Source organism: Protopterus annectens, chromosome 1.part2 (assembly GCF_019279795.1).
Source record: "Protopterus annectens isolate FY-2018-M chromosome 1.part2, PAN1.0, whole genome shotgun sequence".
In the NCBI taxonomy this organism is placed as follows: domain Eukaryota; kingdom Metazoa; phylum Chordata; order Ceratodontiformes; family Protopteridae; genus Protopterus; species Protopterus annectens.
This window is the reverse complement of record NC_056727.1, coordinates 828,253,682-828,280,244: the sequence shown is the minus strand read 5'-3', so window position 1 is coordinate 828,280,244 and position 26,563 is coordinate 828,253,682. Positions and strand designations below refer to the sequence as shown.

The following is a 26,563-nucleotide window of genomic DNA, read 5'->3' as shown; positions in this document are numbered from 1 at the left end:
AATTTTGCAGACCTGCTGTCTGTGGTGTAGCCATGATTAGTAGAATTGCTCACAAATGTCCAGAATGTAGCCTCCTTCCTATCCAGGTATAGCCCCATCACACCACATAGCACTTTGCTTTGGATAGTATGCTATTTCAGTACTGGAAAAACCTGCAATAACAGGCTTAAACACACACCCATTTAAACAAACTAACATTCGGGGGGCTGGACTGTGAATAATTTAACAAAATAATGCATGTTGCTGCCCTTTTAATTACATTTTCAGCACAACCCATTGCATAAAATAAGTTATTTTAAAAAGCTGTATGCTGCAGTGTTTATAGCATATGCCTGTCTTTATCCTTGATGGCGATATGTAAAGAAGAAATGCCAAGTTACTCATTACAGACTACTTTCTAGCATTTCAGATAGTCCAGTGACGACATATTTACTGTTTGTCTTTTCATTTTAATTAAAAATGAAAGAAAAAGATGCAAGGTACTATGATTTATTACACAGTTTATAAAAGTTAAATCTTAGAAAAGGATCCCAGTTTCTCTACCCCAAATAAAATTAATGTGGTGTTTCATGCTAAGATGTGCTGTAGCCTACTGAAGGCCTTACAAATGACCATCCACACTGAGGGACAGGTTCTTAAGACTGTTGAATTGCTTCATCTTGGAAAGCACCCCAGGACAGATTCCACTGTGTACTAGAACCCAACAGGTAACCCTTTAGATGTATCTTTAGTAGCTGAGATGTATGGAAGGACACCCAGATCCAGGTAGATAGTTCAGATTTCATCCTTACCCATCCTTATGGGTGTGTGACTTGTTGACATCATCCAGAAAGGCAGGAGCAGAACTACCAATGATGGGCGGGAGGTATTCCCCATATCAAATGGAAAAGACCCCTGCACTGACAGTAGGCAATGGTCTTCATGCCTTGTTTTCACTCGACACACTGTATTGTCCAACTCTTTGCTTTTGAAACAAGGTGTGTACTCTGAGCTTATTCTTAGCCAAGTGTCTTGTAGTAGTCAGAGCGTACTAGAGAAACATACTGAAGGTGTACCTTAAGAAATAAACATAATCATAAAGGCTGATACTCCACAGCTGAAGAGTCCTAGTCCTTTCGCTGCATGTTCTTAGCCATTGGTTGTAAATATTAATTGATTATGGTAGATATTAATTTTTATTGAGGATGACTTTTCTCTTATATTTGTGCTCCTGGAGGTGGCATTCTAAGTAGAGAGTTTGAGATAATAAGTGGGGCTTTAATTCTGTGTAACTCAGTCAAAAGCCTCCTCTAAGAAGGTAATAACATGCAGAGAAGAGAGAGAGTTGTTGAGGTCTGCTGCTATGCTGCAGACATTGAAGCTCTTTGATCCTGGAACTTTTATACTTTCTCCAGTTGTACCAGGTAACTTGTCAGGTTATAGAATAGGGTCTAAAAAATACCACACAACTAGAAAATCCAATAACAAAACACCACTGCCACAGAGAAAATACTGATAGAAAGCTTTAATGTGTCAATTATCTTGGCGATAAACAGCCTTCAAGGAATACATTTCATTACAACAAACCATCACATTATATAGCATCCTCAATAAGAAACGTAATCAATTAACATTTTAATTAAGTACTTCGGTTATACTCGTTGGTTAACCCTTTAGGGACTAGAGTATTAAACTTCAAAATATACATACCTTCTTTACCCAATACTTTTTCCTTAATGATTACCACTTCTATGTGAAACACTGCCTGTTCCAAAATGCAGCCTGTAAGTGTTGCAGCATTACCCCCATGAAATTCTTTAAAGGGTAAGCCTAGAGGGCTTTCCAAATGGCCTCTTCTGATGTCTCTGACGTTCTTAAAGCTTTTCTCCCCGGGCCTCTACTGAAAATGGAAATATATCCAGCTAGACTAGCCCGGTCAACAAATGTAAAATAAAAAATAAAATAAAATAAATAATTTTGAAAATTTTGAAAGCTCTCTGGCTTTCTCCTATATAAAACAAATTCCAGGGGGCAACATAGGGCATAAACAATTCCTTCAGTATTGCAGTTAAAAGTACTGCTTGGGACTAAAGTTGATTCCTAAATTTTAGTAAAGTTACATACCACTAAATTGTATACTGAACACTTTCCACAACAATATTTCCCAAACTTAACCTTAACTTGTTCTTGAATAGTTAGAGACAGGAAAACAAGTTTAGTACGGACTAAAGAATCTGATAAGCTGTGGCCTTTCTTAAAAGAAACACTGGGATAAGGTTTAATTAAATTAACCAAAATGTTATCTTTCCTCTGTGACAGTGGTGTTTCATTATAGAGTAGGGTTTAAATGATTTTGTGGCCATAGGACTGGATTGCTTAGATGTCATACAGCTACTGTAATCCACGACGGAGATTACCTTTGAAGTGAGGATTCAGAAATAATCATCATCTTCATCATCATCTTCTTTCGGCTGTTCCCATTAGGGGTCGCCACAGCGGATCATATGTTTCCATTTCTTCCTGTCCCCTGCATCTTGCTCTATAACACCAACCGCCTGCATGTCCTCTCTCACCACATCCATAAACCTTATCTTAGGCCTTCCTCTTTTCCTCTTACCTGACAGCTCCATCCTTAGCATCCTTTTCCCAATATACCCAGCATTCCTCCTCAGCACGTGTCCAAACCAACGCAATCTCGCCTCTCTTGCTTTGTCTCCAAACTGTCCAACCTGAGCTGACCCTCTAATATACTGATTCCTAATCCTGTCCATCCTAGTCACACTCCGTGCAAATCTTAACATCTTTAACTCTGCCACATCCAGCTCTGACTCCTGCCTTTTCGACAATGCCACCGTCTCCAACCCATATAACATAGCTGGTCTCACCACCCTGTTGTAGACCTTCCCTTTCACTCTTACTGGTACCCGTCTGTCACAAATCACTCTTGACACTCTTCTCCACCCAATCCATCCTGCCTGTACTCTCTTCTTCACCTCTCTTCCACACTCACCATTACTCTGAACTGTTGATCCCAAGTACTTAAACTCATCTGTCTTTACCAACTCTACTCCCTGCAGCCTCAACATTTCTCTACCCTCGCTCTCATTTACACACATATATTCTGTTTTAGCCCTGCTGACCTTCATTCCTCTGCTCTCTAGAGCATATCTCCACCTCTCCAGGGTCTCCTCAACCTGGTCCCTACTCTCACTACAGATCACAATGTCATTTGCAAACATCATAGTCCACGGGGCCTCCTGTCTGATCTCATCTGTCAACCTGTCCATCACCACTGCAGATAAGAAAGGGCTCAGAGCTGATTCTTGATGTAATCCCACCTCCACCTTAAACGTATCTGTCACTCCCACCGCAGTCCTCACCAATGTCACACTACCCTCGTGCATATCCTGTACCACTCTTGCATACTTCTCTGCCACTCCCGACTTCCTCATGCAATACCACAACTCCTCTCTAGGCACCCTATCATATGCTTTCTCTAAGTCCACAGAAATAATGACATTTCTTTTTTGGTGCAAGTCTGTGTTTTCCTAGATTTAGTGGGGAAGAATGAGGGGGAAAAGTGAGGAACAGCACCCAATTGTTATAATGCAAATAGATGTTTTTTTTGACAATCCCACCATGTTTGCAAAACCTCCTTAATATCTGCATTCACTGAATGAGTTGTTATTTAAAATGAAATCTTCTAGAAAGTAGCTTACATTTTACTGATATTTTCCTTTTATTAAGACTGTGGCACTTTCCATTTACTTCTGTATCACTGAAGCTTGTGACTTTCTTCCCCCCACTCGAAAAGTTGATAGGTGGTCAACCTTACTCTAAAAAAAGTACAGTTTAAATAAATACTAATCCCATAAACTTAGAACATTGCTAGAGTAATTGTTTTTTTCTTTAATATGCATTTTATAAAATATATGAAGTCTGAAACTTTAATATCTGTCATTATTTAGCGAATTCAGTCCTCAATGATTTGCCAGAAAACCACATATTTTATAAGGAACAAACCAAAAATATGGTTCACTAGTCTGAACAGTTGAGAGGTATTCATAATGGTATTTTGAACAAAGGGGGAACCCTGCATTTTTATGCATCCAGACAGATCTCTGACAGAAAAAAAGGAAAATTTTTTTTCTTTATTGCCTCTTCTCACAAAAATGTGTGCATAGCATTTTAAACTGAATTTTCTATAATCTAATGTAGTTCCAGACAGCTAACATTTTGCCTACAAAAGTACTGGTTTGAACCATATGTTTTAATTTCCTCATTTTTTTCCATTTCAAATGTAGATTTCAGGAACCATTGTTGATAAAAGTGGACGTACTCTTTCTGGACAGACTGGAGAAGCATTTGTTGTAAGTGTGTCCCATGCAGATCCGCTTTGGTAAGATATTTTAACTCCAAGAGTATCATAAGCAGTTTACTTTGTGAGCAGCTGTTCTGCTTTTTTTTTAATTTATCTTCAAACCATGTCTGTTCTTATTTCATTATTTATTATCAATTTGCAGTTTTTGCACAAATGGAACTTCTTTTTAATGGCAGTCAGTTGTAGGACATAAAAATGAAAAGGTCTGGTGTTTGTAATGCAAATGAGCTTTGCTATGGTGAATTTTATAAAGAGGATACACTATGTACAGTGGATATAATAAGTTTACACACCCCTGTTAAAATGCCAGGTGTTGTGATATAAAAAATGAGACCACAATAAATAATTTCAAAACTTTTCCCACCTTTAATGTGACCTGTGACCTGTACAATTCAATTGAAAAACAAACAAATCTGTTAGGGGAAAAATATAAAAAAATAAAAAATGTACAATAAGCTGGTTGCATAAGTGTGCACACCCTTAAACTAATACTTTGTTGAAGCACCTTTTGATTGGACCGGCACTTCTCCATGACTGTGTATTAATCAAAAGCGTGAACCACACTAGATCTCTGCAGACCAGTCACTACTGTGTCCCTAGTCTTTATGGCCTTATGGATGCCATGCAACTCAACAGTGAGGTCTGTGCTGGACTGGATTGCAGGAAATTGTGCCTGGATGATGCTGCAGTGCATCTAATTGATCCTATGGGCCACATCTGATATGCAGTGGCATCAGGCACCCTTATGAGGACATGAAATTATGGCTGTACCTACATCAAATGCAGTGTCCATGTCAATCATGGAGACAGGCTTGTTGGTGGTTGGATTTATGCTGTATCCCTCCCTCACTGGGGATGGCTGTGTTAAAACTGTGTATAACGTCATGATGTTCTTCGTGTTTCACTGTTGCAGTCATTACATTTGGGTTATCTGCTTGCAAGTAGCCCTCAGTCGGCCTGATTAACAAAGTCTTAGGTTCTGCTTCGGTTGCTGTCCCTTCTTCCATGACGTCAGCTCATCAGGGGTATAAAACATGCAGCTGACGCCATTATATCAGTCTTTCTTGCCATGCAGTGCCCGAAGCCGAAGCAGTTCGCAAGTGCCGGTCATCCGACTCCTGAAATTTTCATTTTTAAGTTTCAGAACCAGAGTCTTCAACTAAAGCTAAGTACCCCATTGGGGAAACATTTTCTTGCTCCTTACCGATGTCATTAAAAGTTAATAATTGCATTACTTGTGGAAAGCAAATACCTCATAAAAATTTTCATTCGTACTGTATTCCTTGCCTAGGCCCTGACCACGACATGCCTTGCTGTCGGTTTTGTACTTTATTTAATCAGAGCACTATTTGTCATCAGCATATTTTTGCCTCTAAATATTTTGGTTCTCGGTTTAATTATCCAGAAATGTCGTCGGTTAGCCATCCAACTACCGGGATTCTGAAAAAACGCAAAGATAAAGACAGAGACAGGCTGCCGAGGTCCAAAACTGCCAACGACGCTTCTCCTAAGTCAGTCGCCAGTTCGCCCGGTACTCAGTGAGGTGCTTTCTCAGCCCCTGATGCCCGCTACTTCTGATTTGCAGGCCACTACTGAGACCCATTCGGAGTCCGGTATGCCGCAAGATGCTTCAACTATGGAACCCATGGATTTCTCTACCTTGGATGGGTCCGGAGCCGCTGTGCAGGCACCGGCTTCTGAGGGTGTATTCAGGCCTACAGACTTGCATATTAACTCAACGCCTCCTTCTTTACTTAGGCCTAAATCTCGATCCATGTCTAAAAAAACAACTCCCAGGCCACATGCTCAGGCCTATATGCCTAAAAAACAAATGATAAGAATGGCTGAAGATCTAATAACTCTAATCAGGGGTAGCCAACCCCCCCCCCCTCCAAGAGGCCTAGGACTGAAGTTGATTATGAATCTTCTGATCAGGATTCTGTTGTTTCTGATTCTTCTGATGATCTAGATTTGCCCTTATCTACTTATGAAGATTCTGATGCAGAGGACTCCATTCCCTCTGCTACCACTCCTGAGGATTTTTCTTTTGGGGAAACTTTACATACTCTAAGGGAGCATTTCCACTGGCAAAGCCAGGATTTTTCTGATTCAAAAAAGAGGCTTAGGGATTTCCTTCTCCTACCTCAGCATAGGCCTTTAGCTAGTCCACCTGTACTAGACATTGTTGATGATGCTTTTTTGGAATCTAGTTTGGCACCTGATTCCCTGCCTCCTGCTCCCAGAAAACCAGACAGATACTACAGGGTCCCTGAGTCCCACAAGTTCCTTTTTAAAAATCCTATTGCAGATCCGGAGACTATTTCACAGGTGCCCAAGGGCATTAAGGCGTCTACTGCTAAAAATCCTACCCCTTCTGATAGAGACTCCAGGGCACTGGATAGAAGGTTTACACTTCTGCAGCCTTGGCCGTTAGGGCGTTAAACTGCCAGTTTCATATGTTAAAGAATCAGCAACATGTTATTGGACTGCTTAAACAGAAAATGATGTTGATTCCTGACTGTGTGGAAAATAAAGAATTACAGGATTTAATGCATTCTGCTGAACAAGTTGGAAAACATACTTTGCAATGTGGTTTTGATTCATTAGAGGCCTCTTGCAGGGCTGCTGTTACTGGGTCTGTGCTGAGAAAGCATGCTTGGCTTAAGGAGCAATCTTTGCCTGATCATGTTAACGCTAAATTGTTGGATGCTCCTTTAAATCAGGACCGCCTGTTTGGCAACAAGGCTGAGGAAGTTCTTAAAAAGATGGAAGATAAAGCTAAATCTATGCAAACTGTTAAAGATTTTTTACAAGTTCAACCTCCTAGATTTAGTAGACACTGGCCCTCTATGAATTGGTCCTTTCCAGTCCCTTCCAGGTCTTCTCAAGCCAAACCCAGACACAGCAGAAAACCCAGGTTTCAGTCCCAGGGGACACACAGAACTAAGCAGTGGGAGGCCTCCATTTCCAAATCTGGGAAAAATAAGACTCCCCCCTGTGGAAAACTGTCTCAGTGACTTCCTTTTAAAATTTCCAAGCACTTATCAACTTACTGCCCCTTTGGGGGGAAAGATTGCTCTTCATGCAAAGAATTGGGAACTCATTACCCAGGACAAATGGGTTTTAAATATAGTGTCCCAGGGATGCAGATTTCACTTCCACACGTTGCCAACATCAAGCGGGTGGCTAGACCTACCCCCAAATCAGTGGGCAGAGGCCCAAAAACAAGTACTTTCTCTCTTAAGCATGGGGGCTATTCAGCTGGTAGCAGAAAAGGAAAAGGGACAAGGTTTCTACTCAAGACTTTTCCTGGTACCCAGAAAAGACAATTCATGGCATCCTATCCTGGACCTGTCTACTCTAAACACCTTTTCGGTGATTCAAAAATTCAAGATGCTGACTCTTCTCCAATTACTTGCGATGCTAGGCAAAGATGCCTGGTTGGCAACACGAGATTTAAAAGAAGCCTACCTGCACATCCCAATCAGGGAATCTTGCAGAAGGTACCTACGCTTCAAAGCAGGCTACACGCACTGTCAGTTCTCTGCACTGCCCTTTGGCTTATCTACTGCGCCCAGGGTATTCGCAAAGTGCCTAGTTCCAGTTATTGCATTTTGCAGGCAAAGAAATATTCAAATATACCCATACTTGGACAATTGCCTAATTCAGGCAGAAAGCCAGGACATACTTTTGAATCATCTGGCCTTTGTACAAAGGGTTCTAACTTGTCTGGAGTACACCATAAACGAAAAGAAATCACAACTGGTACCCTGTCAACAAATTATATTCCTGGGAGCAAGCTTGAATGCAACTTCCCAGATGGCTTACCTCACGCCAGAGAAACAAATTCATTTTACAACCTACTTCAAACAAGTGGCCACAAAAACCCTGCTATCTGCAAGACAAATACTGCAGGCCTTGGTGTTCATGGCCTCCTGCATTCTTCTAATTCCATATGCAAGACTGCATATGAGGAAACTGCAGTGGTATCTAAAAAGCCTATGGTGTCAACATTCTCAGGACCTAGAAACAATGATTCCTATCATACCTTGCTTATGCCTAGTGTTCCTTTGGTGGGCAGAGGCCTGCCAGCAAAACAAGGGACTACCTTTTACACCACCCCCTGCCGCCCAAACCCTAACAACAGATGCATCAGACTATGCATGGGGGGCTCACCTGGCAGGGAAGTGAATTCAGGGCAAATGGAACCCAAGTCAAATGCACCTGCATATCAATCAAAAACAAATGTTAGCTTCACAGAATTCTCTGACAGCCTTCGAGGACCATATTCTTCCAGGACAACTAATGGTAAAGATGGACAACACCACTGTTATGTGGTACATAAACAAGCAGGGGGGTACACATTCTTACCCCCTCTGCAGACTAGCCATGGCATTGTAGAACACAGCAGCCTTGCGCTACCAAGTGCACCTACAAGCTCAATTCCTGCCAGGAAAATAAAATACACTGGCAGACGGACTAAGCAGAAACCTCATGGATCCACACGAGTGGAAACTGGAACCAAGGACTTTCAACATGTTGACAAGCAAATGGGGGAGCCCAGATATAGACCTGTTTGCCTCTCCCCAGAACTACCACTGGGACAAATTTTGCACAAGGCCTCCCCACAAACAAGCCTGGAAAGTGGATGCTCTGTCCTTCAGCTGGAAAAACCTATCAGTCTATGCCTTCCCCCCTTTGCCTCTGCTCTCTAAAGTACTACTTAAAATCAAACAGGACAAACCAAGGATGATTTTGATTGCTCCAGACTGACCGTGCCAACACTGGTACCCTCTTCTGCGCAGTGTGGCACAGTTACCTCCATGGAACCTGCCTCAGACTCCTACCCTGCTGTCTCAGCAGGAGAACCAGATTCTGCACCCTCAGCTTCCAACACTGAACCTTGCAGCCTGGCTAATTACTTAATATCTCCTTTACCATCCCTCAGCAAACCTGTGATGGATATCATTTTAGAGGCAAGGAGGCCTAGTACTAGAAAATCTTATGCTGAAAAATGGTAAAGATTCTGTGCCTGAAACCAATCTCAAGGGATGAGCACAGCAGCATCCAATTTACCTCAGATTTTACATTACTTAACTGAGATGCTTCACAAGGGCCTGTCTTTTTCCTCAGCCATTTCAGCTCATTACAACACAGAACCTCCCCTCTTCTCTCATCCACTGCTCAAGCAGTTCCTCAGAGGGGCCAAAAATTTGAGACCACCCAGGAGAGCTCCAACCCCAGCCTAGGACCTTAACTTTGTCTTGGAGAAACTCACTCTACCTCCTTTTGAGCCAGCTGCTACTGCAGACTTAAAATTTCTTTCTTGGAAAACAGCTTTCCTTTTAGCAATCACTTCAGCTAGAAGGGTATCTGAATTACAGGCCCTTATGGCAGTGGAGCCTTTCATCATCTTTCATGCGGACAGGGTGTCCCTCAGAACCAATCCATCCTTCATGCCCAAGGTGGTATCCAGTGTGGCTTTTAATCAGTCCATTCATTTGCCAACCTACTTTCCCAATCCACAGAATAAAGGGGAACGGATACTACATTCCTTAGATGTGCACAGACAACTTAGATTCTACTTGAACAGGACTAAACCTCAAAGGAAATCTGAACAACTGCTAGTGGCATTTGCTGCAGGGGCAGAGGGGAAGGCTATTTCAAAGCAAACCATTTCTAAACGGATAAGCCATTGCATTAATTTCTGCTATAAGCACCATGGAACACCTATCCCCCAGGGGATCAGACCTCACTCCACCAGGGCTGCATCTACCTCTACAGCCTTTGTCAGAGGCGTCCCTACCAGGGACATCCTAGAAGCTGCTACCTGGAGCTCTGTACATACTTTCACCAAGCATTATCAGTTGCCAATGTTCTCTAAATCCAGAGCTGGCTTTGCCACTGCAGTCTTGCAGGGCCTTATAGCTGGCCCTAATGCTATCTAAATTCCTCCTCCCAACCATAGCTTTGGGAAACTACCCAAATGTAATGACTGCAACAGTGAAACATGAAGAACATAGTACAGTTGTGTACACTTACCATAAATGTAGATGTTCGAGTGTATTCACTGTTGCAGTCCTGGTTACCCTCCCTCCAGCCCCCCTAACTTCTTTTGGCTACACCTCTACTTTCCTTTACTGTGCTTAAAAGCCTTTTTGGTGTATTTGCTTTTTTGTTGGAGGTATATCTTTGTACTTTTATATTTAATTGCTTTCCATTAGGGGGGCAACTGACATCTGGGGCAAGAAAAACTGATGTAATGGAGTCGGCTGCATGTTTTATACCCCTGACAACCTGACCTCATGGAAGAAGGGATAGCAACCGACGCAGGACCCAAGACATTGTTAATCTGGCCGACTGAGGGCTACCTGCAAGCAGATAACCCAAATGTAATGACTGCAACAGTGAATACACATGAACATCTACATTTATGTTAAGTGTACACAACTGTACTTTCTTGTGGGGTGATGCAACCCCTTCATCTTTTATTGAACATTGATCCACAGCCAGTATGAATACAGGCAGTGCCACTCTGTCATCAGATTCTGACTCTGGTATCTGTATTTCATCATCCCCATCAGTCCTTGCATCAGCCTGACAGGGTGCCCCTGCCTTTGTAGGTGTCACTTTAACAGTGCTGTGCCTTGTGAACTCACAACAGTATACATGCTGGAATGAACATAATTATCTGTGACAAACCTTTGCTACTGTGGCATGTGAGCTAAAGGTGGGTGTCCATGCATGTCATATACATACAAATCCAAACTACCTCTGCTGACTTGGCTAAATGCCCCATATATCTAAAACAGCACATAGCCAGTGATTGCTATGGTCGGTCTTCTGGGTCTGTGCACAGTGCAGACATACAAATGTCTGGTGTAAGAGGTACTAATCTGCTATTGTGCAAATGTCTGGTGTAAGAGGTACTGACCAGGTACATAATCCATCAAGACATATGAGGTGGGGCCATCCTGATGTAAGTGACCTCTCTTCCAGGTATAATCCCAGAACCATTGTCCTTGTGCAAGGACAACAAAAACTACTTTGTGTCAGTCTAGTGTTTCCAGCTGGTTTCCTTTACACTGTGGCTGATCTCTCAGCTGCTATAGAATGTGCCTTTGGCTTGGCATGGCAAAGCATGTCATTAACATGCTTAAAACACTACTGTAAAGTGTGAGTGCCTCATTGTCCACTGTCTGCCACACTTGTTCATGCAACAGCTGATAGGCATGCCCTCACCTCAACAGGTACAGTACACGTCCTAGATGCTTGTAGCAGGATATCATTTTAAGCAGTGTTGAAGCTATAACATCCACATTGTTCTCCAGACATGCATACATACACTTGAGAACACATAACATAGAGCTATAGATTGTATACTGTTGGTGTGGTAGAATGAGAGATCTAGACCAAGGAGTAACCTATGTGGGCAGTATGCTAATATGTCTGTTGGCTTTGGGTAGTGGATATGCAGTGGTGTGTAACCGTGTCCTTCTCCATGACAGAATGGCAAAATGAAGCTTTGCACCCCTCAGTAACTTTAATTTTATGAAAGTGTTATTGGAAATTTGGTCTCTTCATTTTAGGAAAGTAACAGCTGCAGATCAGACAGGCTTATTTGCTCTGTTAAAGTGGAAATTTTATGACAATGGGTAGTGATGGTGAGAAGAGAAGGAAGAGCTAAGTCTTTGTATTTACCTAATTTCTGGAAAACACATTAACTGTTTGATTTATGGTTGGTATGTTATAATGGCAGAGTTGTCTGCACCCTGTCAGGAGTTCTGTGAGTGTTTATTTTTTTTCATATAAAAGTTTTGAGATTTAAACGTCTGATTTTCAACACTTAATGAATAAGGTAAGGCATTTGGTCAGTAGGTATCTATAGAAAAATATCTTCGATGACCATTTGTCAGTCTGTTTTCTGTCCAGTTGTCAGTCCTCTCTCCTTTGAAGGTGAGAAATGCACTGCGAATGTATAACAAAGAAAACAAGTACAGTCATTGAAGACTGCTGGGAAATAGAGCAGTCTACTTTCCAAATTTGTATTTGTCAGACTCCAGTTTATGTTAACACTAACTGCACTGTGTGTGTGTTTATGTATGTATCTAATGTCCGTATTGACTCTCACTATTTTCAGAGTATTGACTCTCACTATTTTCAGAGGTGTTAACGGACAGCAATAACTAGAATGCACATTGCTGAATGTTGTTCTCATTGTCGCGTAACTGAGAGGCAGTTACAGAAGTGTGCAAAGTACAAGTCCGAAAGGCTCAAATGCTTCCAGTATGAACCTGATTGCTGAAAGAAAATAATTAGGTCAGATAATCAGTAATCAGAGGAGAAACATTCTAGTTAAATGATGCAACTTGCTTTTGTCTGTGCTTCCACATGTAAGTTAAAGGTTAAGAACAGTGCATTGAAACAGAAAGCAAGATAGTATCTTCAAGGCATAATGGTGTACTGAAGTTTAAAAAGGAGTCGAGTCTTTATTAGCACCTTATAACTAATTAAGTACTTTAACCAAACTTGGGAACAAAATTTGTTTTGTATATATGACAACAGTTTTAGCAAAGCTGAGGAAGGAGATATACAAAGTAGGTAGTATTACTGGTGATCGTCCACATTTTCCTCACACATCCACTTCCCTGACCCTCACTTAAAGTATTACTTTTTAAGTCTTTATAGTTGTGAAAACTGAAAGGCTGCCAGCCCAGCCAGATAGAATCTTGCAAATAACTCTATGTGATTTGTAAATATTAATGTAATCCACAAGCTGGTTTTACAAATGTAAAAGAGATGTCTTTTGTTGCTGTGGTTTCCTGGCCAGATGCAAGATTATCGAAACACCAACACCAATGTTCTTTGTGTTTCACTGTTGCAGTCATTACATTTAGGTAATCTGCTTGCAGGTTGCCCTCAGTCGGCCTGATTAACAAAGTCTTGGGTCCTGCGTCAGTTGCTGTCCCTTCTTCCATGATGTTAGGTCGTCAGGGGTATAAAACATGCAGCTGACGCCATTACATCAGTCTTTCTTGCCATGTGGTGCCAGAAGCAGTTCGCAAGTGCCAGTCGTCCGACTCTTGAAATTTTCGTTTTCGAGTTTCAGAACTGAAGTCTTCAACTAAAGCTAAGTACCCCATTGGGGAAACATTTTCTTGCTGCTTACCGATGTCAGTAAAAGTTAATAATTGCATTACTTGTGGGAAGCAAATACCTCATAAAGATTTTCATTCGTACTGTATTCCTTGTCTAGGCCCTGACCACGATGTACCTTGCTGTCGGTTTTGTGCTTTATTTAAATAATCAACGCACTATCCATCGTCGGTATATTTTCACCTCTAAATATTTCGGTTCAGGGTTTAATTATCCAGAAATGTTGTTGGTTAGCCATCCGACCACCAGAATTCCGAAAAAATGCAAAGATAAAGACAGAGACAGGCTGCCGAGGTCCAAAACTGCCGACGACGCTTCTCCTAAGCCAGTCACCAGTTCGCCCGGTACTCAGTGAGGCGTTTTCGCAGCCCCTGATACCTGCTAGTTCTGAATCGCAGGCCTCTACTGAGACCCATTCGGAGTCCGCTATGCCGTGAGATGCTTCAACTTTGGAACCCGCGGATGTCTCTACCTTGGATGGGTCCGGAGCCGCTGTGTAGGCACCGGCTTCTGAGGGTGTATTCAGGCCTATGGACTTGCATATTAAACCGATGCCTCCTTCTTTATTTAGGCCTAAATCTCGATCCATGCCTAAAAAAAAAATGAAGCCCAGGCCACATGCTCAGGCCTCTATGCCTAAAAAACAAATGATAAGAATAGCTGAAGATCTAATAACTCTAATCAGGGGTAGCCAACCCCCCCCCCCCTTCTAAGAGGCCTAGGACTGAAGTTGATTATGAATCTTCTGATCAGGATTTTGTTGTTTCTGATTCTTCTGATGATCTGGATTTGCCCTTATCTACTTATGAAGATTATGATGCAGAGGACTCCATTCCCTCTGCTTCCCCTCCTGAGGATTTTTCTTTTGGGGAAACCTTACATACTCTAAGGGAGCATTTCCACTGGGAAAGCCAGATTTTTTCTGATTCAAAAAAGAGGCTTAGGGATTTCCTTCTCCTACCTCAGCATATGCCTTTAGCTATTCCTCCTGTACTAGACATTGTTGAGGATGCTTTTTCGGAATCTAGTTTGGCCCCTGATTCCCTGCCTCCTGCTCCCAGATAATCTGACATTAGATACTACAGGGTCCCTGAGTCCCACAAATTCCTTTTTAAAAATCCTATTGCAGATCCAGAGACTATTTCACAGGGGCTCAAGGGCATTAAGGCTTCTACTGCTAAAAATCCTACCCCTTCTGATAGAGACTCCAGGGCGCTGGATAGCTGGGGTAAGAAGGTTTACACTTCTGCAGCCTTGGCCATTAGGGCTTTAAAAAGCCAGTTTCATATGTTAAAATATCAGCAACATGTTATTGGACTGCTTAAACAGAAAATGATTTTGATTCCTGACCCTGCCTCCTGCTCCCAGATAATCTGACAGATACTACAGGGTCCCCTGAGTCCCACAAATTCCTTTTTAAAAATCCTATTGCAGATCCAGAGACTATTTCACAGGGGCTCAATGGCATTAAGGCTTCTACTGCTAAAAATCCTACCCCTTCTGATAGAGACTCCAGGGCGCTGGATAGCTGGGGTAAGAAGGTTTACACTTCTGCAGCCTTGGCCATTAGGGCTTTAAACTGCCAGCTTCATATGTTAAAATACCAGCAACATGTTATTGGACTGCTTAAACAGAAAATTATGTTGATTCCTGACTGTGTGTAAAATAAAGAATTACAGGATTTAATGCATTCTGCTAAACAAGTTGGAAAACATACTTTGCAATGTGGTTTTGATTCATTAGAGGCCTCTTGCAGGGCTGCTGTTACTGGGTCTGTGCCCAGAAAGCATGCTTGGCTTAAGGAGCAGTGTTTGCCTGTTCATGTTAAAGCTAAATTGTTGGATGCTCCTTTAAATCAGGACCGCCTGTTTGGCAACAAGGCTGAGTAAGTTCTTAAAAAGATGGAAGATAAAGATAAATCTATGCAAACTGTTAAAGATTTTTTACAAGTTCAGCCTCCTACATTTTGTAGACACTGGCCATCTAAGAATTGGTCCTTTCCAGCCCCTTCCAGGTCTTCTCAAGCCAAACCCAGACACAGCAAAAAACCCAGGTTTCAGTCCCAGGGGACACACAACTAAGCAATGGGGGGGGGGGGAATGGGCTCCACTTCCAAATCTGGGAATAATAAAACTCCCTCCTATGGTAAACTGTTTCAATGGCTTCCTTTTAAAATTTCCAAGCACTTAACTGAATGCCCCTTTGCAAAGAACTGGGAACTCATTACCCAGGGCAAATGGGTTTTAAATATAATATCCCAGGGATACAAATTTCACTTCCACACCTTGCCAACTCCAAGCGGGTGGCCGGATCTACCCCCAAATCAGTGGGCAGAGGCTCAAAAACAAGTACTTTCTCTCTTAAGCATGGGGGTTATTCAACTAGTACCAGAAAAGGAAAAGGGACAAGGTTTCTACTCGAGACTTTTCCTGGTACCCAGAAAAGACAATTCATGGCGTCCTATCCTGGACCTGTCTACTCTAAACACCTTTTTGGTGATTCAGAAATTCAAGTTGCTGACTCTTCTCCAATTACATCCTATGCCTGGTTGGCAACACTAGATTTAAAAGAAGCATACCTGCACATCCCAATCAGGGAATCTTCCAGAAGATACCTTCGCTTCAAAGCAGGCCACACACACTATCAGTTCTCTGCACTGCCCTTTGGCTTATCTACTATGCCCAGGGTATTCGCAAAGTGCCTAGTTCCAGTTATTGCATTTTTGCAGGCAAAGAAATATTCAAATATACCCATACCTGGACAATTGCCTAATTCAGGCAGAAAGCCAGGACATACTTCTGAATCATCTGACCATTATACAAAGGGTTTTAACTTGTCTGGGGTACACCATAAATGAAAAGAAATCACACCAGGTACCCTGTCAACAAATTGTATTCCTGGGAGCAAGCTTGAATACAACTTCTCAGATGGCTTACCTCACACCAGAGAAACAAATTCATTTGCCAGCCTACTTCAAGCAAGTGGCCACAAAAACCGTGCTATCTGCAAGACAAATACTGATAGCCTTGGGGTTCATGGCCTCCTGCATTCTTCTAATTCCATATGCAAGACTGAATATGAGGAAACTACAGTGATATCTAAAAAGCCTATGGTGTCAACATTCTCAAGACCTAGAAACAATGATTCCTATCATACCTAGGCTATGCCTAGAGTTCCTTTGGTGGGCAGAGGCCTGCCACCAAAACAAGGGACTACCATTCACACCACCCCCTGCTGCCCAAACCCTAACAGACGCATCAGACTATGCATGGGGGGCTCACCTGGCAGGGAAGTGCATTCAGGGCAAATGGAACCCAAGTCAAATGCACCTGCATATCAATCAAATAGAAATGTTAGCTTTACAGAATGCTCTGACAGCCTTCAAGGATCACATTCTTCCAGGACAACTAATTGTAAAGACGGACAACACCACTGTTATGTGGTACATAAACAAGCAGGGGGGTACACATTCTTACCCCCTCTGCAGACTAGCCATGACATTGTGAAAGACTGCCTTGAGCTACCAAGTGCACCTACAAGCTCAATTCCTGCCAGGAAAATTAAATACACTGGCAGATGGACTAAGCAGAAACCTCAAGGACCCACACGAGTGGAAACTGGAACCAAGGATTTTCAACATGCTGACAAGCAAATGGGGGAGCCCAGATATATACCTGTTTGCCTCCCCTCAGAACTACCAATTGGACAAATTTTGCACAAGGACCCCCCACAAACAAGCCTGGAAAGTGGATGCTCTGTCCTTCAGCTGGAACAACCTATCAGTCTATGCCTTCCCCCTTCTGCCTCTGCTTTCCAAAGTACTACTAAAAATCAAGCAGGACAAACCAAGGATGATTTTGATTGCTCCAGACTGGCCGCGCCAACACTGGTACCCCCTCCTGCGCAATGTGTCATGGTTATCTCCATGGCACCTGCCTCAGACTCCTTCCTTGCTGTCTCAGCAGGAGAACCAGATTCTGTACCCTCAGCTTCCAACACTGAACCTTGCAGCCTGGCTAATTACTTAATCTCTCCTTTACCATCCCTCAGCAAACCTGTGCTGGATATCATCTTAGAGGCAAGGAGGCTTAGTACTAGAAAATCTTATGCTGAAAAAGATTCTGTGCCTGGAACCAATCTCAAGGGATTAGCACAGCAGCACCCAATTTACCTCAGATTTTACAATAGTTAACTGAGATGCTTCACAAGGACCTGTCTTTTTCCTCCATTAAAATCCACGCCTCAGCCATTTCAGCTCATTATAACACAGAACCTCCCCTCTTCTCTCATCCACTGCTCAAGCAGTTCCTCAGAGGGGCCAAAAATTTGAGACCACCCAGGAGAGCTCCAACCCCAGCCTGGGACCTTAACTTAGCCTTGGAGAAACTCACACTACCTCCTTTCGAGCCAGCTGCTACTGCAGACTTAAAATTTCTTTCTTGGAAAACAGCTTTCCTTTCAGCAATCACTTCAGCTAGAAGGGTATCTGAATTACAGGCCCTTATGGCAGTGGAGCCTTTCATCATCTTTCATGTGGACAGGGTGTCACTCAGAACCAATCCATCCTTCATGCCCAAGGTGGTATCCAGTGTGGCTCTTAATCAGTCCATTCATTTGCCAGCCTTCTTTCCCAATCCACAGAATAAAGGGGAACAGATACTGCATTCCTTAGATGTGCACAGACAACTTAGATTCTATTTGGACAGGACTAAACCTCAAAGGAAATCTGAACCAACTGCTGGTGGCATTTGCTGCAGGGGCAGAGGGGAAGGCTATTTCAAAGCAAACCATTTCTAAATGGATAAGCCATTGCATTCATTTCTGCTATAAGCACCATGGAAAACCTATCCCACTGGGGATCAGACCTCACTCCACCAGGGCTGCATGTACTTCTACAGCCTTTCTCAGAGGCGTCCTTACCAAGGACATCCTAGAAGCTGCTACCTGGAGTTCTGTACATACTTTCACCAAGCATTACCATTTGCCAATTTTCTCTAAATCCAGAGCTGGCTTTACCACTGCAGTCTTGCAGGGCCTTATAGCTGTCCCTAATGCTATCTGAACTCCTCCTCCCAACCATAGCTTTGGGAATCTACCCAAATGTAATGACTGCAACAGTGAAACACGAAGAACATAGTACAGTTGTATATACTTACATAAATGTAGATGTTCGAGTGTATTCACTGTTGCAGTCCTGGTTACCCTCCCTCCATCCCCCTACCTTCTTTTGGCTATATCTCTACTTTCCTTTACTATGCTTAAAAGCCTTTTTGGTGTATTTGCCTTTTTGTTGGCGGTATATCTTTGTGCTTTTATGTTTAATTGCTTCCCATTAGGGGGGCGCCTGATATCTGGGGCCAGAAAAACTGATGTAATGGCATCGGCTGCATGTTTTATACCCCTGATGACCTGACATCATGGAAGAAGGGACAGCAACCGACACAGGACCCAAGACTTTGTTAATCAGGCCGACTGAGAGCAACCTGTGAGCACATTACCCAAATGTAATGACTGCAACAGTGAATACACTCGAACATCTACATTTATGGGAAGTGTACACAACTGTACTTTCCAGGTATCAATGAAGGCTGTCCCTCCTTCAAAATCATCTGTTCAGAAGAATATGAAACATATTGTCCAACAATAAGGTACGTGAACCAGGCTTCCACGAAAAAAAATTATTCAAAAACACAGGGAAATATACTTTAAACCAGAAGGTAAAAACAAGGCAGATTTAGCACTTTCATGTCCAACCAGGAGATTTCATCAGTGCAGCTTCTTTCTGGTTGGTCTCTTAATGCATTGATGGTGTGTTTAGGAATGACTTTGTAGAGTTTGGTTTAAGAAATAATTAATTTGTGAGTGTGAGTTGCTTGAATAGGTTGAACAGATGCATAAAACAGTAAAAGAATTAAAAAAGAAATAAAGGATTGAACAGAAGCATACATTTGGAAGTGTGATACTGTTTGGCAGTACTGACTACTGCTGGATATTAAATGAGACTACTTTGACGATGAACAGTGTTCACTTGGAAGTGTAGTGGGCATGTACCTTTTTAGGCAGCCTGCAGTGTGTTGCTGCCTGTGGATCCAGTCCCTCATCTGCTTTGTTACTGATAGAAATTTTGCGTGTACTTTGGGAAGCAAGTGACCCAGTCAGCAGGGGGGCAAGCCAGGATGGCTGGTGTGTATTAAAAAATGAAGAAGAGGAGGATTCCAGGCAGCAAGTAGATGAGTGACCTAGGAGAATGCCTTTAGTGCCTAGTTATACTTCTGTATTGGTCCAGTGTAGTGAATATCCGTGCATTCTATTTTTATAGTCTGAAGTAGTGTCTCCTGGTCTGTAGACTTACTGCTTTTTGTCTATTAATGTCTGTATTGTCAGCAGCTATTTTACAGTCATAAGTAACAACTAATGGTCATGAGCTGATTATTAACATATAAGACTTTGTAATCTGTGATTTAACTGGCCATGTGGGAATGTTATACCTGGCAGACTGTGTGCATATAATGAAGCTGTATTCGAGTGAATGAGCATTCATAGGTGCACTTGATGTTCATAAAATAACACCTTTGGTATGTTGTTTAACTTCCTTACACAGATTGGATTTGTTGGTGACTGCCATGCAGGGGATTCTGAATAAATTGAAATTCAAATGTACTTTTCATTTCTGATACAGAATAGCCATTGTAAGTTGCAGTACATCCAATCAACTGCTTAGATATGCAGTGTGTAACCAGGAGATTCTTAAACCAGGCTATGTTGGTAGAGACCATTTCTACTTTTATTGTTTGTGCAGTGAATAAAAACACCAAATTGCATGTTTATAAGCATATCATATAGATTGAGGTAATATAAACTGTACAAAATATAATGCCTGTTCATAATGAAAATCCTAAAGTTATATTGACCATCCTGCCGTTGATCAAGTTCCACGCAGGTGGTATGTCTGTAAGTACTAAATTATATTAACAACTGGGTTGGAGGTGTTTAAGAGTTGCCTGGGTTGCATCTGCACTTGGACTTTAAAAAAATAGTTTGACTCTTGAACTGTTTTGGAAGTCAACCAGTGCAAGCAGATCGTTTGATGCAGTCAAGAATACAGTTCCATTTGTTGGATCATATGAGAAAACCATTAGTGAAACATGCTAATGATAATGTTGGCACTGCTGGGGCTGTGAATTAGTGCAACATGCTAATGATAATGTTGGCACTGCTGGGGCTGTGAATTAGTGCAACTTGCTAATGATAACGTTGGCACTGCTGGGGCTGTGAATTAGTGCAACATGCTAATGATAACATTGGCACTGCTGGGGCTGTGAATTAGTGCAACATGCTAAAGATAACATGGGCACTGCTGGGGCTGTGAATTAGTGCAACATGCTAATGATAACGTTGGCACTGCTAGGGCTGTGAATTAGTGCAATATGCTAATGATAACGTTGGCACTGCTGGGGCTGTGCATTAGTGCAACATGCTAATGACAACATTGGCACTGCTGGGGCTGGGAATTAATGCATCATGCTAATGACAACGTTGGCACTGCTGGGGCTGTGAATTAGTGCAACATGCTAATGATGACATTGGCACTGCTGGGGCTGTGAATTAGTGCAACATGCTAATGACAACGTTGGCACTGCTGGGGCTGGGAATTAGTGCAACATGCTAATGATAACGTTGGCACTGCTGGAGCTGGAAATTAGTGCAACATGGTAATGATAACGTTGGCACTGCTGGGGCTAGGAGAGGAGATGCTAAGTGCAGTATAGTTGGGAGGTTCAGTAGTAAGATGTCCAAAGTTAATTAGCTTATAAATAAAACTACTGGTTCATTGTTTGGCTCTAGGCATTTTGTAGGCTAAGTTTTGGAGATATAAAGTAGTAATGCACTGATAAGGAATCTGGACTCCATTTCATGGTGCAAGTTTGGCATTCTTGAACTGTGATGTGTGGTGGTAAAGTTACTTAAGTGACCAAGGTGTCCTGACAGTTTTATTCACACGACCAGAAAAGTATGCTATGTTGTTAACCAAAGTACAAAGTGCTTGACCAAATGTGCTTTTAATGCCTACAATTAGTAACTTTAGTGCTAAACAACATGGTCATTTTTAAATATTTGTTTTGATCTTAAATGCATTGCTACAGGCCTCTGAAGTTAAAGTTTAGGCATATTATTGCTTAAACCAGTCATTTAGTAGATAAAATCAGGTGATAGTCTGACTAATTTTACTTGCTGAAGTATCGGAAAACGAGTTGGCAGGACTATCTGCTTAAATAAGTAGATTTATACTGTTGCTACTTGCCTTCCATACATTAATGAAAACAGAGAAAGGCGCAAGGTCTCAAGTCTGAGCCCGAGGAACACCTGACTAAATTAAATATTGACATGTTACAGCTTGTGGTTCTTGAATACTGTGCTTAAAGAGGAAGTTTATTTGAGTTACCAACTTGAAAGACTTCCACTTGCTTGAAGATGAAGTAACAGGCACCATAATTGCAGTCCCATAGATTTCTGGTAGTTGATGTGGATGTCTGAAATTTTGGAGAAGCGTTGTAGTTAAATGCAGCCCATAGCAAGTATAGCATTGAAAGTTAGGAGCCGGATTCAGTCAGTTGCTGTACATGTGCAGATAATGTCATCAAGGGCAGTAGATGCTGCAGCTGAATTTGCATTACTTCTGTAAAAATTTAGACGTTCAGAGTGGTAGAGGGAAGTGGTGCATTCCTCACAGTTTAAACAGTTGCAGCTAGTGTGAGAACAACAGATGGTGCGCAACAGTATCATAGATAGTGGCAGTGTTTGCAAAAGGACAAAGAAGGCAAATGCAGAATTGCAGTACAGGCAGGCAATGAATATGACAAGATATGAAGGCAGCAAAAGTGTGCATCTTGAACAGATATGCATAACACAGGCTGTGGATCAGTAGTGCTGAGGGGAAGATGGAACCTCAAAAAACTGCTCCAATAGTACCTGGCTCATTGCTATAGAAGGTTGAGCTCTTGACTATGACCTGGATGACCAGTGTTTGACTTAAGAGGAGTGATACAGGTTTGTGTGGCAGTAGAGAGGGAGGCTTGATGGCTGTGTGGGATGGGGAGCTAAAAAAAAAATAATGGGCAAAAAACTGCTAAGAGGTGATGTCATGAGTGGAAACATTGCCCAAGTAAACAGTGAGACAGCAAAACATAATGTCAGAAATGTCATATAGTTTCTTCTAAGTCAGTAGGGGGCAATAAACCATAGGTATACCAAACATACATCACAGTGTATAGCAACTGTCAAGAGGGCAAGGCAAGGATAACATGGATGATGACATGCCACCAGCTTGCATAATGCCCTTAGAACATTCATCTAGTACAGCAAAGCAAAACCGCAAGACACTGAAGATGTGGATGATAATGGTAGCCTACTGCAGGCACATGTTTTGTAGCTCACCAATACTCAGTTGGAGGCCAGTATGACACAGGCGGCTCACACATCTGTCACATATAACCAGTCATTTGCTTCTGGCGAGAAATGGGAACCTCTGCTTTCTATTTTGGAGAGACTCAACAGTATACTTCAGATCTTAGTTAGGGAAGAAGTTCCTGGCTTCTTGATTGAGGTACATCAGGGTTGGAGCCACCTTGTTTTGTACAGGCAGATATTACAGTTACGATGCAAAAGACAAAACATGTTGTTTTTCCTCAAGCTTCTAGGAATCCTGAGAAAGAATGGCACAATTTCACTCAGGGGCATTTCAAAGTCCTTATTAAAGCTTCCCTCATTCTTTCCTGCTGCTCCCTTTTCTTCTTTTTCTCCATATCCTCATCTATCTCTTTAAAACCAAAGAGAAGAATCTAAATAGGAAGAGAATTCTGAATCTGATTGTGATAATTCCTTGGCCTACCCTTCCCATATTATTTCACCAGTCACTTTTGCCCATGATGATGAAGACACCTTGCCTCATACTTCCCCTTTTGAGGGACTGTCTTTTGGAGACACTATTGTTAAAATAATGTGCAGTATTTTCATGGGGGGGGGGGTTCTAAGTTATCTGACGTCCAGAAAGGATACTATGTTCTTTTGGAGATGGGAGTTGTCTAAACTCTCTGCCATCTCTTCTGTTTTGAAATCTTTACTACAAACTTTCTTCCGCTACTCTGGAGTCTCATACACCTTCCCCAGGCTGTGGAAAAGTTCTTGTAAAAGAATCCTACCTCAGTCCCATCTGTTATTATCCTTTCCTCTGAAAAACCTACTGAACAAAAGATATGTTAATAAAATAGACTTCTTCCTTCCCCTAATGCTTTGTCCACTGATAAAGACAGCAGGGGCTATTGATAGATATAAGAAAAAAGTATGTATTTCTGCCACCCTAGCTTTTAGAGGTGTCTGCTCCCAAACTCGTATGATTAGATACCTTCTGTCTATTCTGGGTAACTTAGGCATCATCCTCTTAAGTTCTGAGGACTCAGATGCTAATTCTTCTGCATTATGTCTTCTTTTTTTTTTTCAAAACAGGTTTATTGTTTTAACATATAAGAGAAATATCATAACAATTTTATACAAGTAATTAAAAATAGGTATTATTATAATATTCAACAAAACAACTAAAGTATTTACAAAGACATCCACTACAATCAGATCAATTAATTAAACTAAAATACCATGTTATTGAAATTAAAATTTTTTTAACAAATTTTGTAAATTATCCCATACAATATAATAAGATGTTTTTCTATTTGTTCTTGTCCTGATTGTGTTTATTTCCATATGGCACACTATATTCATAACATTTTTAAATTCATTGAACGAAGGAGGTGTATCTGAAATCCAATTTCTAGTATTATTTTCCTAGCCACTGCTAGAATAGACCATAACAAGGGAAGCTTAACCTTTTTAACACTTTGAGGTACAGGTGTGTTGAATAATATAAGAGATTTAGAAATAATGAAATTATCTGTAAAAAGAGCCTGCAAAAATTCATTAATTGACTTCCAGTATTCTTTCAATTTTATACAGTCATAAAACATATGAGCCCAGTCAGCATTAATTTCTACATTACATCTCTTACATAAATTATCTTTATTATTTATTTTATTCATCATCAAAGGTGTATAAAAAGATCTATGTAAAAATTTCCATGTATAAAGTCTCCAGACAATGGAAGACGTAGTTCTATAAGCAGATTCCAATATATATTGTTTATCTTGTTGATTTGGTGGGTCCCCATTAATAGAAGTGAAATAATTCCAGTATGAAGCTACACTGTAAAATGTTTCTTGTCTGATAATTTTATGTATGTATGAAAGTTTACCTTTATCAGAAACTTTATGTTGTAAATTTAATATCAAGTAATCAATCAGTGTTGGAATAGATTCTTTAACTGTTATAGACATTAGATCTATTTTATTAATGAGATGTTGTCTAAAGGTCTGAACCTCTAACCAGCAAGTTTCTCTTAGATCAAATTCTTGTTTTAAGAAATCTAGATTTTTTACTTTATTATCAGATATCAACTGATACCAGTACTTTAGATCATTATCTATAGTTAAATGAGTTCCTTCAGAAGTAGATGACAAAAGCATACCCTGAGTATACATTATAGGGAATACAATAAAATTCCATTCCCTATACGTAGGGTGCATGAATATAAAGTTACGATAACTAATAATAATATTTAATGGGTAACAAACCATATGTTTAGGTGTAATAGGTGAAGTACAAAATTCCTTTAGTAACCATAACATGGAGTTATTTACAATCATATTTTTATGTGTTAAGGAGATTTTCATAAAGTGCATACTAATTAGCTCCCAATAATCTTTCCATTTTGTGACATATGACTGCTCTATTAATAAAGTAATAACTTTTACAATAGAAGAGATAGTATATAAATTAAAGTCTGGAAAAGAAATACCCCCTTGAGACCAGCTATTAGTATGTTTCTTTAATGCAATCCTAGGTCTATTAGGTGCCCATAGGAAATTTAACATTAGTGTATTCAGTTTCTTGATAATTATTTTTGTAGGTGGAAGTATTATTGATTGTATTAAGTATAAAATCTTGGGGAATATTATCATTTTAATAATTGTAAGTCTCTCCTCCATAGTAAAAACATATTATTCCAGGTATTAAAAGGATTGTGTATATTAAGAAAACAGGTATTATAATTATTATATATAATAGATTTAATATCTTTAGATAGTATTATACCTAAATAAGTTATCTGACCTGAATTGGGTACATATTTAGTAAAATCACTAATGAGAATATTTTTTCGTGTATATATAGGTAGTATTTTAGTTTTTTCTTCATTGAATATTAAACCAGAAATACTTTCAAAATTCATCATTTTATCAAATAGAGACTGCATAGAAGAATTAGATCCTGCTGATGTAATTAGAACATCATCTGCAAAAAGTTGAATTTTGGATGTTGTATTTTCATCTATTTCAAAACCCTCTGTCAGTACTGTTTCTGATCAAATTAGCCCAAGGCTCCATTACTAAAGTGAATAATAGTGGAGAAAGTGGACATCCTTGTTTTGTACCTTTAAGAATGGGTATTTTTTGTGAAACATATGTTCCTACCTTAATATAAGCCAACGTTCCTTTGTATAAATGCTCAATTAGATTTACAAATGCATCTGAGAAGTTTGTGCACTTCATTAAGGTAAACAGATAGTCCCAACTTACTGAATCAAATGCTGAACTTATATCAAGACTAATAAGTGTTAAATCTTTCTTTCCTATTTGCAAAATCTATTAATGTTAAAGTTCTTCTTATATTATCAAAAGTATTTCTATTTACAATGAAGCCTGTCTGATCTATAGCTATAATGCCGGGAATGATTGTCTTCAATCTATCAGCAAAGATACTCATAAACATTTTGTAATCAACATTAAGTAATGAGATGGGCCGATATGAAGAACATCTAGTTGGATCTTTATTAGGTTTCAAAATTGGCGAAATAAATGTATATTGCCAAGATGGGGGGGTTATTAACTCAGATTGGGCCAAAATAAAAACCTTATGTATTAATGAATATGTACTTTTAGAAAG

General features: G+C 40.7%; 1 protein-coding gene across 2 annotated transcripts in view; it reads left to right on the top strand.

Annotated features, from left to right (window-relative positions):
• MTR (5-methyltetrahydrofolate-homocysteine methyltransferase) overlaps positions 1-26,563 on the top strand; it is a 1,755,520-nt gene that overhangs the window by 445,179 nt on the left and 1,283,778 nt on the right. For both annotated transcript variants that reach the window (XM_044059073.1, XM_044059064.1), the window contains exon 8: positions 4,284-4,378. In XM_044059073.1, the coding sequence (XP_043915008.1) occupies positions 4,284-4,378 (95 nt within the window). The remainder of the gene's footprint in view (positions 1-4,283; positions 4,379-26,563) is intronic.